Source organism: Leiobunum rupestre, chromosome 5 (assembly GCF_980474605.1).
Source record: "Leiobunum rupestre chromosome 5, qqLeiRupe1.1.hap1, whole genome shotgun sequence".
In the NCBI taxonomy this organism is placed as follows: Eukaryota; Metazoa; Arthropoda; class Arachnida; order Opiliones; family Sclerosomatidae; genus Leiobunum; species Leiobunum rupestre.
In genome coordinates, this window is record NC_143388.1 from 25,065,023 (window position 1) to 25,077,963 (window position 12,941).

General features: G+C 35.5%; 1 protein-coding gene across 1 annotated transcript; it reads right to left on the reverse strand.

The window, feature by feature from the left end:
• Window positions 1-1,876: 1,876 nt before the first annotated feature.
• On the reverse strand, window positions 1,877-3,982 carry LOC149943939 (uncharacterized). The gene is made up of 3 exons (XM_090175374.1): window positions 3,906-3,982; window positions 2,195-3,819; window positions 1,877-2,145 (listed from the first exon to the last, which is right to left on the reverse strand). The coding sequence occupies exons 2-3, from the start codon at window positions 3,815-3,817 to the stop codon at window positions 2,020-2,022; spliced, it is 1,749 nt and encodes a 582-aa protein (XP_090031500.1). The 5' UTR covers window positions 3,818-3,819; window positions 3,906-3,982; the 3' UTR covers window positions 1,877-2,019.
• Between the last annotated feature and the right edge of the window lie 8,959 nt (window positions 3,983-12,941).

A 12,941-nucleotide genomic window follows, 5' to 3' on the forward strand; every position in this document is an offset into this window, starting at 1 on the left:
ATAACCAATATTTGAATAATAATTATAAAATGTTTAAATAATCGAAAGTGGATAAGCCTATTATTTAAACGAAACAAACAATTATTTAAATAAATACCATTTTAATTCAAATAAATGCTTGATTGCGTAAAAAACATAATTAAATAAGTTAAAATTATATTCTTTTTACCAACTTTTGTTAAATAAATCAGAAATTTTGTGGATAATGAATAAACAATTCCGAGCACTACGAAAATCAACTCTAACATTCCTTGATTCCGAATCTTGTACGTCTTGTTTCTTTCGTGGCGGACCCCTCGAGCATCGAGCCTATGGTCGAGCATAGCCGGCTGTATTAGAGAAGGCCAGGAAATCGAATTTTCGGCGGGGGCGGCGTGAGTAATTTTTTCTGCCGCTAGATGGTACTTATTGGAGTAGTAACTAAAGGCGCGCGATTCAAATATTATATTTTTCTTTTCTTTTCCTGTAAATTTTTGAACAAGCTATTTGAAACCCATTTAGGAACAATATTTTCGTCTATCATAGTGTTAGTGTTGTTCTACTTAAATAATAAAACAAAATATTTTTATTTTGAACATCTATCTATCTATATAAATAAAATCTGATGTTTGTATAAATATATATATATTGGTTTGTTACCTTCTATGCACGCCCAAGATAATTGTCCGATTCGCACGAAATTTGGCCTGTGGCATTGTGACCCTGCCGTCAGGTTTTAGGGGCGTCTTGAGATTGCTAACCTTCGTAGCTTTTGACCACGGGACCAAAAACCGGTGACCGCAAGACCGAAACTCCTGACCACACGCTGTCAAGAGACGCGGGTATTAAGAGACACGGGAGTTTATCCAAGGATTCTATAAAATATAGAAATAGAATCCTTGGTGCCAGTAAATATTTTTTCAAACCGCAGAGATTTCCTGGCCTTCTCTAATACAGCGCCTCGAGTCTAGCAGCATATTGATTTTTGGCCACTGAACGAAAACGCTACCGCCATCTACCTACGTTTTAATAGAAAATTTGAAAGAATAGACGAGAAAGTGGGTGTATCGTGCATTTTTGTCTAGCCTTCTTTCTATGTCAATAATAGAAGCTGATAATTATGTCAATTTAGGATCAAGCATATGTAACATAATAACTCATATGTAATTATGTATATTCGCACCTAGTGGCGAGGAAGCCCAACTACGATCTCAAGCTAACAAATCGCTGTCAGATAAGAACAGTATATATAACCGTGAAGTTTTTTATTAATATCGTTATTCAACAAATTAATGATAATAATAAATACTGTTTATCGTAAAAATCATCAGCATGGAAGAAAGTGATACGACTCTCGATACTAAAGAGGGTAAATATTTTTAAAGTAGTTTAAGAAGTAGGCCTCGAGCTATTGAACATTTTTGTTTTTGCTTTGAAAAATGTAGTTGAAGTCAGATTGCCTTTGACGGAAATATTAGCGTATGTATGAACCAATGTGAATTGCATTCAACAAGGAGATGGAAAACTAAGGAGTAAGCGTGTAGTTTCATTCAGCGTGACTGGCGTATCCGAATAACAGCCAGGCTACAAAATACAGGCATTAGTACTTCAGTTTTCTGCATTTTCTGAAGATCCCCATCAGGGAACTACAACTAAAACTTTCAATCTTAGGCCTCTCCGTATGGCAAATATTTATTTACTAAAAAAAAAAGCAATTAATGTTTAATAATTGAAGTGTAGATTGACAGAAGCTTGTTGATAAACATATTGCAGTTCAAGCAAAAGCTTGCTTCAATGTATTTTTTAAGCCAATAAAATTTATCTGCCTAAATACAACTTAGATTTAAACGGAACGATCATTAAAATATCAGCTTCTAACGAAAGAATTTCAGTAAGCTACATTCTAATAATTTATTAGAAAAATATTTACATGAATAAAGTTCATAACATGGTACAAAAACTAACGCGAAGTTACCATACATTTAAAACAGTATTTACAAGAACCGCAGTGAAATTTTTATAAATAAATATAGTGTAGAATTATTGTGGAGCGAGTAACCCGGCGGGCATGCCAAAACCGGACGGAGGCGGCACAATTACTTGCGGAACCGATTTACCAGTTTCCAACAGCTCCAATGGAACTGCAGGAAATTGCTGTACTACCGGGTTCTCACCTGAAATGAGGAACATTATTTAACTGATAAAGAATTTCAAGGTTCCTATACATACCACCTGCAGGTCCATACTGTTCCATTGTGTTGTGGAGACCGTTGGTCAGAGATACGTCTCCTTCCGCTCGAGGAACGCTAGTCAAAGCTTTGGCTACTCCGACCACTGCATTCTGGACTGCTTTCGTCGTTTTCCCGGCTAAGACTGCTCCAGTTTTTAAGGCGGCAGCAACACCAGCAGTCTTAGTACCAATTACTCCTGTGTCGGATTTTCCAACTGCGACTTGACCAGCGACAGCTGCCTTCGCAGCTCCCAATTTGGCGCTCCCGGTCTTGGCTCCGGCTGCTACGGCAGCTTTTCCAGCTGCTAATTTGGCGCCTCCGATTCCAGAGACTATTTTAGAACCTCCAAACTTGACTCCGACTAGCTTGGCACCACCGAGGCCACCGACAAGAACTTTTCCACCGATGATTTTCCCAGCCCCGATGACAGTCGCTTTCTTGGCCAACCCTAATCCAGCAACCTTGGCTCCGACGATGACTTTCCCTCCAACCAGTGCAGCTCCTCCGACACCAGCGGCGGCTTTCTTGGCCATTCCGACACCAGCGGCTACTTTAGTTGCAACGACAGCTTTGCCTCCGACGACAGCAACTCCACCAGCCAACGCTTTCGCTCCAGCAACAGCTAGACCGACTTTACCAACAGCTATTTTTCCAATGACTCCGGCTTTTGCAACGGCTACTGTACCACCAACCAGAGCTGTTCCTCCGACGACCGCGACTCCGCCAACCTTCTTCGTGAGACCCAGACCCGCAGCGCCAACTGCTGCTTTCGTTCCAAGGACAGCTTTGCCTCCAGCGACTGCCAGTTTAGTTCCTGCTGCACCAACAGCTACTGTTCCGGCGACAAGGGCCTTTCCTCCTACGGCAGCGACACCACCGACCTTCTTAGCCAGACCAAGACCAACAGCCCCCACTGCAGCTTTACCACTGACCAACGTTTTTCCTCCAGCGACAGCTAGTCCGGCTTTCCCAAGAGCAACCGTTCCAACGATTCCGGCTCCCGCCTTAGTTAAAGCGACTGTACCTCCAACGACAGCTTTTCCTCCAGCAACGGCCAATCCAGCTTTACCAAGAGCAACCGTTCCAATGACTCCGGCCCCAGCCTTAGCTACAGCGACTGTACCTCCAACGACAGCTTTTCCTCCAGCAACCACCAGTCCAGCTTTACCAAGTGCCACCTTTCCAACGACTCCGGCTCCAGCTTTGGCTACAGCGACTGTACCTCCAACGACAGCCTTTCCTCCGATAACAGCCAATACGGCTTTACCAACAGCGACTTTCCCCACGAGACCAGCTCCGGCTTTGGCGACGGCAACTTTCCCACCGACCAATGCTTTTCCTCCTGCGACAGCAACTTTGGCTTTTCCAGCTATGACTTTCCCTCCGAGGAGCACGGGAACCACGACAGCCTTCTTGGCTAACAGTCCAGTCCCGATGGCCATTGCTCCGGCACCTTTGGCGACAGCGAGACCACCTCCAATCAGACCTTTCTTGGCGATGGCACCTCCAACTAGTCCTTTCGTCAACAGCAAAGAAGACACTTGGAATTCTTGAATCAAGAGACCGAAGCACAAGAACACTATGAAACTCTTCATATTAGCGTTCATAACTGCAAATTTACAAGATTTGTAAGGTGAAGTATTACTTAACTTACTGATACATTTAATCAACGTGATTATTAGAAGCTATAATTACCAAATTACTAGTAACTGAAAGTATGTCGTGGATTCACTATGTAGTCTTCTGGAAACGAATTGCTGGAAGCAGTTTACGAGTAGGAACCGAATTGGACTACGAATTACCTTCATAACTTTCCCTCGCCTTTTATACCGATTAAAATACGTTCTCAAAGAAACCTCAGCCAATCACAAGCACTCTCTCACCCCCCCCCCCCCCACGTAAAAAAATAGTCCTTGATAGTTTTTAAATACTTTGAGTCATAAAAAATATTATAATTTGTTTTCTGCTAATCTTTATTTATTTTGCGTATTCTTTTTATGTTTATGATAATTTATAAAATGTTTTAATTCAATAAATAGTTTTTAATTTAAATTGTTTTAACACGAAAATAATCAAAGTTATCAAAAAAGTGATCATATTAATTTATATTTAAATTTATTTAATGAATTGTCTAGAAGCAGTGCGTTTACATTGGCTAGACGTTTTTGAGTTTTTCTACGATTTTTTTTTAATTTTTAAAAGAGGGGTAAATTTGTAGCCCTTCGCGCCGCCACCGCCGAAGGGTAATTTTTGCCAAACGCCGCCCCCGACCCAACTCAAATCGGTGCTATGCTCTAGTCTGACGGCGGGGTGGCGGAGTGGTTAGCACTTTCGCCTCGCAGCAAGAGGATCCGAATTCAATCACAAGCCGCGTGGGGCACAGGGTGAAACCTCAGAACCACTTTTTCTGCGTAGAGTTTACAAGTTGGTCATAGGAGGCAATAGCTTTTTCGGGCACTGTAAGAATACACATTTTAAGCGTAACACAAATGTGCCAAAGGTAGAATTTTCTGAAAATTAGAATTTCGCATGTTCCCTACCTCTTAGGTATAACGTGAAAATTTTAAAACTCTACCTATTATATTTTTGAGAAAAATGCGATGTCAGAGCAAAATTTGGGGTGGCGGAGCCAGGTGCGATCCCAACTTGTGGCACTGGGAACCACTTATTCCGCGTTGAGTTTGCACTAGTAAAAGGGGTTTTCTCCCGAGCTGTTGGCTCGCGTGGCATGAAGGGCTTGCCACTACCCTCCTACGCGTAGTAACCCGGCCACCTGAATTATTGGCTTTAAAAGTCGTTTTATAACCCAGGCCTAAGGTGGTGCCTTGGGTATTAGCCTAGGTGATTATGTGATTTAAAATTATTTAATTTCGAACACCATTTTAGTTTTGATAATAAAAGAAATAAATTAGCTACGACTGCTAGATAGTGCAGTCTAGCGTATGAACGAATTAATAAGCTCTATTTAGTGGAAGAGCTGGTGAAATAAATTCAGCGGCGATAAAAATTCAAAATAAACCAAATTACAATTAGTAATTAAATTTAATAAAGCATAAAAAATGCTATTACCTTCATACACAATTTAACCCGGCCACCTGGGATAAAGGCGTTAAAAGTCCCTTGATTAATTGGCGCTTTTTGTATTAGCCTAGCTGATTATTATATTTTATGCGTATATACTGTATTGCCGAATCTACTAATCAACGTGGAAAATACAATTTTTTCCGACTCTAATCACGGCCAGCTTTGATCACGCGCTGTTCGCGCTACAGCGGCCAACACATTCGTCGAAATTCCGCGAGCAAGGATTTTCCCCCTATAAACTGTACTATAACGTGTAGGAGTTCAGCGCCACGCTCTGTTTTTATATTGACTTCAATGTAAAAGCTATTCTAAAAATAATAATCCGCTAGGGGCGCTCACGTCATACACATCTTTTGCTCATAGGTTAACATAGAAACGTCAACGAATGAGATGGCCGCTGTAGCGCGAGAGATCAAAGTTGGTCGTGCTCTAATGGCCAAATATTCGTTCATTCAATAGTTAATGAGCCATAGTAAAAGTTAATTAAATTTTTAAGGTTTTAGCTTTTTTTTTGCCCCGTTCATTGTTCGATTTTTATACCTTTTCCGGGTTTTTAAATTTCACATCGGGGGTTTGTACTAACTTCTATAGTAAAAGTTAACCGATTTTTTCGAAATTTTTGCCATAACTAGGTTCTTTTGTACGATTTTAACTTTTGATTACTGGTTATTGTTTCCATTATTCTCGCGTCATTAATATTCTCAAGAAAGCTCTTTCTTTTTATAATTTAACCTATCATAAGTAACATATTTCAATAAGTATGACATTTCCCATTGTTTTAAAGAGTAAGTTGAAAATTATTCGTTACCGCCTTAATTTTGTAATTAAACTAAGCGCGTACGTTCAAAGTATCCAAATATAAAGTTTCGTTGCTTTCCACTTCGTAGTTAATTCAGAAATTAATTAGTAAAACGCCAAAATAATTTGAACTTTAGCGTGGTGATTAACGTCTTTGACAACATAGAGTTTAGATGATACTGATTCCAGTGGTCATATCCGAAAAATCTCCTATAGAATTAGGGGATTGTACTGCCAAATTTTGTACGTGGGTGCTTACAAGGTTTTAAAAACACGCGCTCATGCTTATCCTTTAGAGCGCGTGTTAAATTGGCATCGTCATATTATCTAGCAAGGATATTACAAGAATCATCTTGGTAGGATAGTGGGGACTATATAATCTACCAGATGCAGTGGGAAAAATTCAGACAGAACCATAGTCCATGACGTCACAAACTAGGCGCGGTAAAATTATCATTCAGAATAAAAGCCGCAGCGGGGCGCTGCACGTTGATTTAATTTTAATATTAAATAAACTTAACGACAGTATTTCATCAAGTTAGTATGGCCCCTGTTGCTAGGTACACCGGGCTATAAATTCTGATGCACTGGCGCACTGGGTCGGGTGTCGGCTGGAGTTGCTACAGCATCCGCTCTTATTCCCACTGCTGTGTGCGAAGTGGGAACTGGTCCACCCGTTGCTGCACCTTCTGCTGGGTTGAGTGGCTTGCGTCTAAGGTGTGACCATCAGTAGTATGGTACTATTACCCATGCTGGATTTGTCTCCTGTCCGGGCTTGGGGACGCTGGCGTAGGGCACTATGATGATAGGCCTCCGGTGGTATGGCCCCTGTTGCTAGGTACACCGGGCTATAAATTCTGACATTTTGGTGATAATTTTCGCTAATTTACATACTTATGGTCTTTATGTTACTTATGGTATTATAAATGAGATGTTGCTATCTTACTAAGCACTTACGCGTAATTTATTTAGGTAAACATTAGCCTTAGTTCATGGCTTATTTAAAAACGATGTTTGTTTTTAGTCGGCGAACTGCAACGCGCATTTTTTATATGTAAATTCCATTTCATAGGACGCTTTGTCAAAATAATAACCGTCAAAATCAAAAATTAAATTTGAAGAAAACCGATAATGGTTATTAAAGTCGTACTCTTCCCTATTTACATTGGACGAAAATAACGTACGGAACCGAAACATATTACATCAAAACAATTCTTTTTATTGATTGTTGTGGGAGAATAACCCCAGGCCTGAAGGATTCATATTTTGTTGGCTTGTGCAATTTGAAATTAAATACGTTCAGATACAGTAATACCAAAAGCAAATAACCTCGCCAGTTGGGGTCAGAACAACATATTTATCACGGAGAGCTTGTCGCGAAGTGCAAAGATATAGCAAGAGAGACGGGCTTAAATAATTTCAATAACAATTTAATCAGTCTTTTCAATCACAATTTAATCAGTCTTTTCAATCACAATTTAATCAGTCTTTTCAATCACAATTTAATCAGTCTTTTCAATCACAATTTAATCAGTCTTTTCAATCACAATTTAATCAGTCTTTTCAATCACAATTTAATCAGTCTTTTCAATCACAATTTAATCAGTCTTTTCAATCACAATTTAATCCATCTTTTCAATCACAATTTAATCAGTCTTTTCAATCACAATTTAATCAGTCTTTTCAATCACAATTTAATCAGTCTTTTCAATCACAATTTAATCCATCTTTTCAATCACAATTTAATCCATCTTTTCAATCACAATTTAATCAGTCTTTTCAATCACAATTTAATCCATCTTTTCAATCACAATTTAATCAGTCTTTTCAATCACAATTTAATCAGTCTTTTCAATCACAATTTAATCAGTCTTTTCAATCACAATTTAATCAGTCTTTTCAATCACAATTTAATCAGTCTTTTCAATCACAATTTAATCAGTCTTTTCAATCACAATTTAATCAGTCTTTTCAATCACAATTTAATCAGTCTTTTCAATCACAATTTAATCAGTCTTTGCAATCACAATTTAATCAGTCATTTCAATCACAATTTAATCAGTCTTTTCAATCACAATTTAATCCATCTTTTCAATCACAATTTAATCAGTCTTTTCAATCACAATTTAATCAGTCTTTTCAATCACAATTTAATCAGTCTTTTCAATCACAATTTAATCAGTCTTTTCAATCACAATTTAATCAGTCTTTTCAATCACAATTTAATCAGTCTTTTCAATCACAATTTAATCAGTCTTTTCAATCACAATTTAATCCATCTTTTCAATCACAATTTAATCAGTCTTTTCAATCACAATTTAATCAGTCTTTTCAATCACAATTTAATCAGTCATTTCAATCACAATTTAATCAGTCTTTTCAATCACAATTTAATCAGTCTTTTCAATCACAATTTAATCAGTCTTTTCAATCACAATTTAATCAGTCTTTTCAATCACAATTTAATCAGTCTTTTCAATCACAATTTAATCAGTCTTTTCAATCACAATTTAATCAGTCTTTTCAATCACAATTTAATCAGTATTTTCAATCACAATTTAATCAGTCTTTTCAATCACAATTTAATCAGTCTTTTCAATCACAATTTAATCAGTCTTTTCAATCACAATTTAATCAGTCTTTTCAATCACAATTTAATCCATCTTTTCAATCACAATTTAATCAGTCTTTTCAATCACAATTTAATCCATCTTTTCAATCACAATTTAATCAGTCTTTTCAATCACAATTTAATCAGTCTTTTCAATCACAATTTAATCAGTTCAATTTATGTTTTTATCAGTTCAGTCTAGGTTTTTATCAGTCCAATCTAGATTTAATCAGTTCAATCTAGGTTTTTATCAGTCCAATCTAGGTTTTTATCAGTTCAATCTAGGTTTTTATCAGTTAAGTTAAACTTAGGTTTTTATCAGTTCAGTCTAGGTTTTTATCAGTTCAATCTAGATTTAATCAGTTAAACCTAGGTTTTTATCAGTTCAATCTAGATTTAATCAGTTAAACCTAGGTTTTTATCAGTTCAATCTAGATTTAATCAGTTACACCTACGTCTTTATCAGTTTAATCTAGATATGATCAGTTCAATCTAGATTCAGTCAGTTCAATCTAGATTTAATTAGTTAAACCTAGGTTTTTATCAATTCAATCTAGATTTAGTCAGTTCAATCTAGATTCAGTCAGTTCAATCTAGATTTATGACATAATCATTAGAGAGGTTAGGCCAGCACCATAAAACTTCCAGAAAACGTAGAAGGTGCAGGCTGTACACACAAAGATACGTCTACAATCTTACAAGTTCGAGCGGTGGCTTAACCTCTCTATGTAACCCGAGAAAGTTTAATGGGGTAGATATGATAATTTTACAAATTATTTATTCGAAAAATAACGTCCAAAATAATAACGATCATTAGTGGCGCTATCTATCGGTTGAAATCGAGAAATTAATTAAAAGCATCGAACGTCATGACGTAGAAACAAAAGTTCTTTTTATAAAGTAACGTGGCCTTCTTGTTTAAATGTGGCTCTTATACGTCACAGTCTCTTACTTTGACAAGCCTACGAGCGCGCGCTACAGTCGCCAGAGGAATATAGGTTTGTTCTAGCGCACCTGCGATTTAATGAAGCCGTGTCTTGTGGCGTAAGAGCAACATTTTAACAGTTTGGGCAAGAGCACTTTTTATTTGATAAATCAACAATTAATCGACTATTTGGATATTTTTCATTGGTTCGTGCTTAAGAACTCCGATAGATGTCCCTACACACGCTGAATCGGGAAATCTAAATGCAGGCTCACGCTCATCCCGTATTTCAACCACTTTTGACGTGTACGGTCTTTTGCCAAAGAGGCGATAGAGTTTATACGTCCAAGCTTAACAACAGTTCATATTTCGTGTAAAAAGCAATTAATCTTTATGCAAATAAGACTGGAAGTACTTCTAGGAATTAGTTCGGGACTCTTTTGATTAATTAGAACCGAACATTTTCGAGACAGGGGGGCTGGTAAATATATCTAGTGATGTATTATAGTGGCGAGGGGGGGGGCGTATTTTTAGTTTTCCACTCTGTTAAACCTCGGCACGGCTTTTTCACGCTTGTCTTGGCGCTGACAACGCCACCGAGCGGCGAAAACGGGCGCTTCTCCATTAAAGTAATCTGAGCTTTTAGCTTTCGATGCGGAAAGGGGGGGGAGATCTTTCCTTCGGTCACGGATAGATGGCGGTACATTATTTTTCCGTGGCTGGCTGCTTTCGACGGAGTCCGTGAAAAATGATCCAACGTCGAAGTATTGGCCGAGGCCCGCTAGCTTAAGGTTTGGAATCCCCGAGGACTTGCCGACGGTCTATATCTTGGGCAACCCTTCCCTCCTATATCCATATTTGTTTGTGTACCCTTTTTTTCGAGGAGCTCGCTACTGTTGGTAGATTTTTTATTTTTTTTATTGGGGCGCCCAAAATCGCGATTGCTTATTGGACGGTTTTCGGCTGCTGACGGACATTTTCTCTTTAGCGCTTGAAGGTCCTAAATCTGAAAATTACACTCGTTTCTCTAAATTTAACGGCAGGATTTTATTTCAGGGAGGGTTTTGACTCTTTTGAGGAAAAATTTCATACGCAGGGTTGTTTGATTTAAATGAAATTGAGTTAAATTAAGTATTTTGTAGATCATTGATTTACATGGCCATTTAAATCAAGTGTTTTTTAAATCATTGATATAAATCGCCATTTAAATCAAATGTTTTTTAATATCATTGATAAAAATCACCATTTAAATCAAGTGTTTTTTAATATCATTGATATGAATCACCATTTAAATCAAGTGTTTTTTAGATCTTTGATATGAATCACCATTTAAATCAAGTGTTTTTTAAATCATTGATATGAATCACCATTTAAATTGAGTGTTTTTTTAGATCATTGATATGAATCACCATTTAAATCAAGTGTTTTTTAGATCTTTGATATGAATCACCATTTAAATCAAGTGTTTTTTAAATCATTGATATGAATCACCATTTAAATTGAGTGTTTTTTTAGATCATTGATATGGATCACCATTTAAATCGAGTGTTTTTTAGATCTTTGATATGAATCAAAATTTAAATCGAGTGTTTTTTAAATGATTGATATGAATCACCATTTAAATTGAGTGTTTTTTAAATCATTGATATGAATCACCATTTAAATCAAGTGTTTTTTAAATCATTGATATAAATCACCATTTAAATCAAGTGTTTTTTTAAATCATTGATATGAATCACCATTTAAATCGAGTGTTTTTTAGATCTTTGATATGAATCAAAATTTAAATCGAGTGTTTTTTAAATGATTGATATGAATCACCATTTAAATTGAGTGTTTTTTAAATCATTGATATGAATCACCATTTAAATCAAGTGTTTTTTAAATCATTGATATAAATCACCATTTAAATCAAGTGTTTTTTTAAATCATTGATATGAATCACCATTTAAATTGAGTGTTTTTTTTAAATCATTGATATTAATTACCATTTCATTCAAGTGTTTTTTAAATCATTGATATGAATCACCATTTAAATCAAGTGTTTTTTTAAATCATTGATATTAATCACCATTTAAATTGAGTGTTTTTTTAGATCATTGATATGAATCACTATTATGAATCACTATTTAAATCGAGTGTTTTTTAGATCTTTGATATGAATCAAAATTTAAATCGAGTGTTTTTTTAAATGATTGATATGAATCACCATTTAAATTGAGTGTTTTTTTAGATCATTGATATGAATCACCATTTAAATCAAGTGTTTTTTAGATCTTTGATATGAATCACCATTTAAATCAAGTGTTTTTTAAATCATTGATATGAATCACCATTTAAATTGAGTGTTTTTTTAGATCATTGATATGAATCACCATTTAAATCAAGTGTTTTTTAGATCTTTGATATGAATCACCATTTAAATCAAGTGTTTTTTAAATCATTGATATGAATCACCATTTAAATTGAGTGTTTTTTTAGATCATTGATATGAATCACCATTTAAATCAAGTGTTTTTTAGATCTTTGATATGAATCACCATTTAAATCAAGTGTTTTTTAAATCATTGATATGAATCACCATTTAAATTGAGTGTTTTTTTAGATCATTGATATGAATCACCATTTAAATCAAGTGTTTTTTAGATCTTTGATATGAATCACCATTTAAATCAAGTGTTTTTTAAATCATTGATATGAATCACCATTTAAATTGAGTGTTTTTTTAGATCATTGATATGAATCACCATTTAAATCAAGTGTTTTTTAGATCTTTGATATGAATCACCATTTAAATCAAGTGTTTTTTAAATCATTGATATGAATCACCATTTAAATTGAGTGTTTTTTTAGATCATTGATATGAATCACCATTTAAATCAAGTGTTTTTTAGATCTTTGATATGAATCACCATTTAAATCAAGTGTTTTTTAAATCATTGATATGAATCACCATTTAAATTGAGTGTTTTTTTAGATCATTGATATGAATCACCATTTAAATCAAGTGTTTTTTAGATCTTTGATATGAATCACCATTTAAATCAAGTGTTTTTTAAATCATTGATATGAATCACCATTTAAATTGAGTGTTTTTTTAGATCATTGATATGGATCACCATTTAAATCGAGTGTTTTTTAGATCTTTGATATGAATCAAAATTTAAATCGAGTGTTTTTTAAATGATTGATATGAATCACCATTTAAATTGAGTGTTTTTTAAATCATTGATATGAATCACCATTTAAATCAAGTGTTTTTTAAATCATTGATATAAATCACCATTTAAATCAAGTGTTTTTTTAAATCATT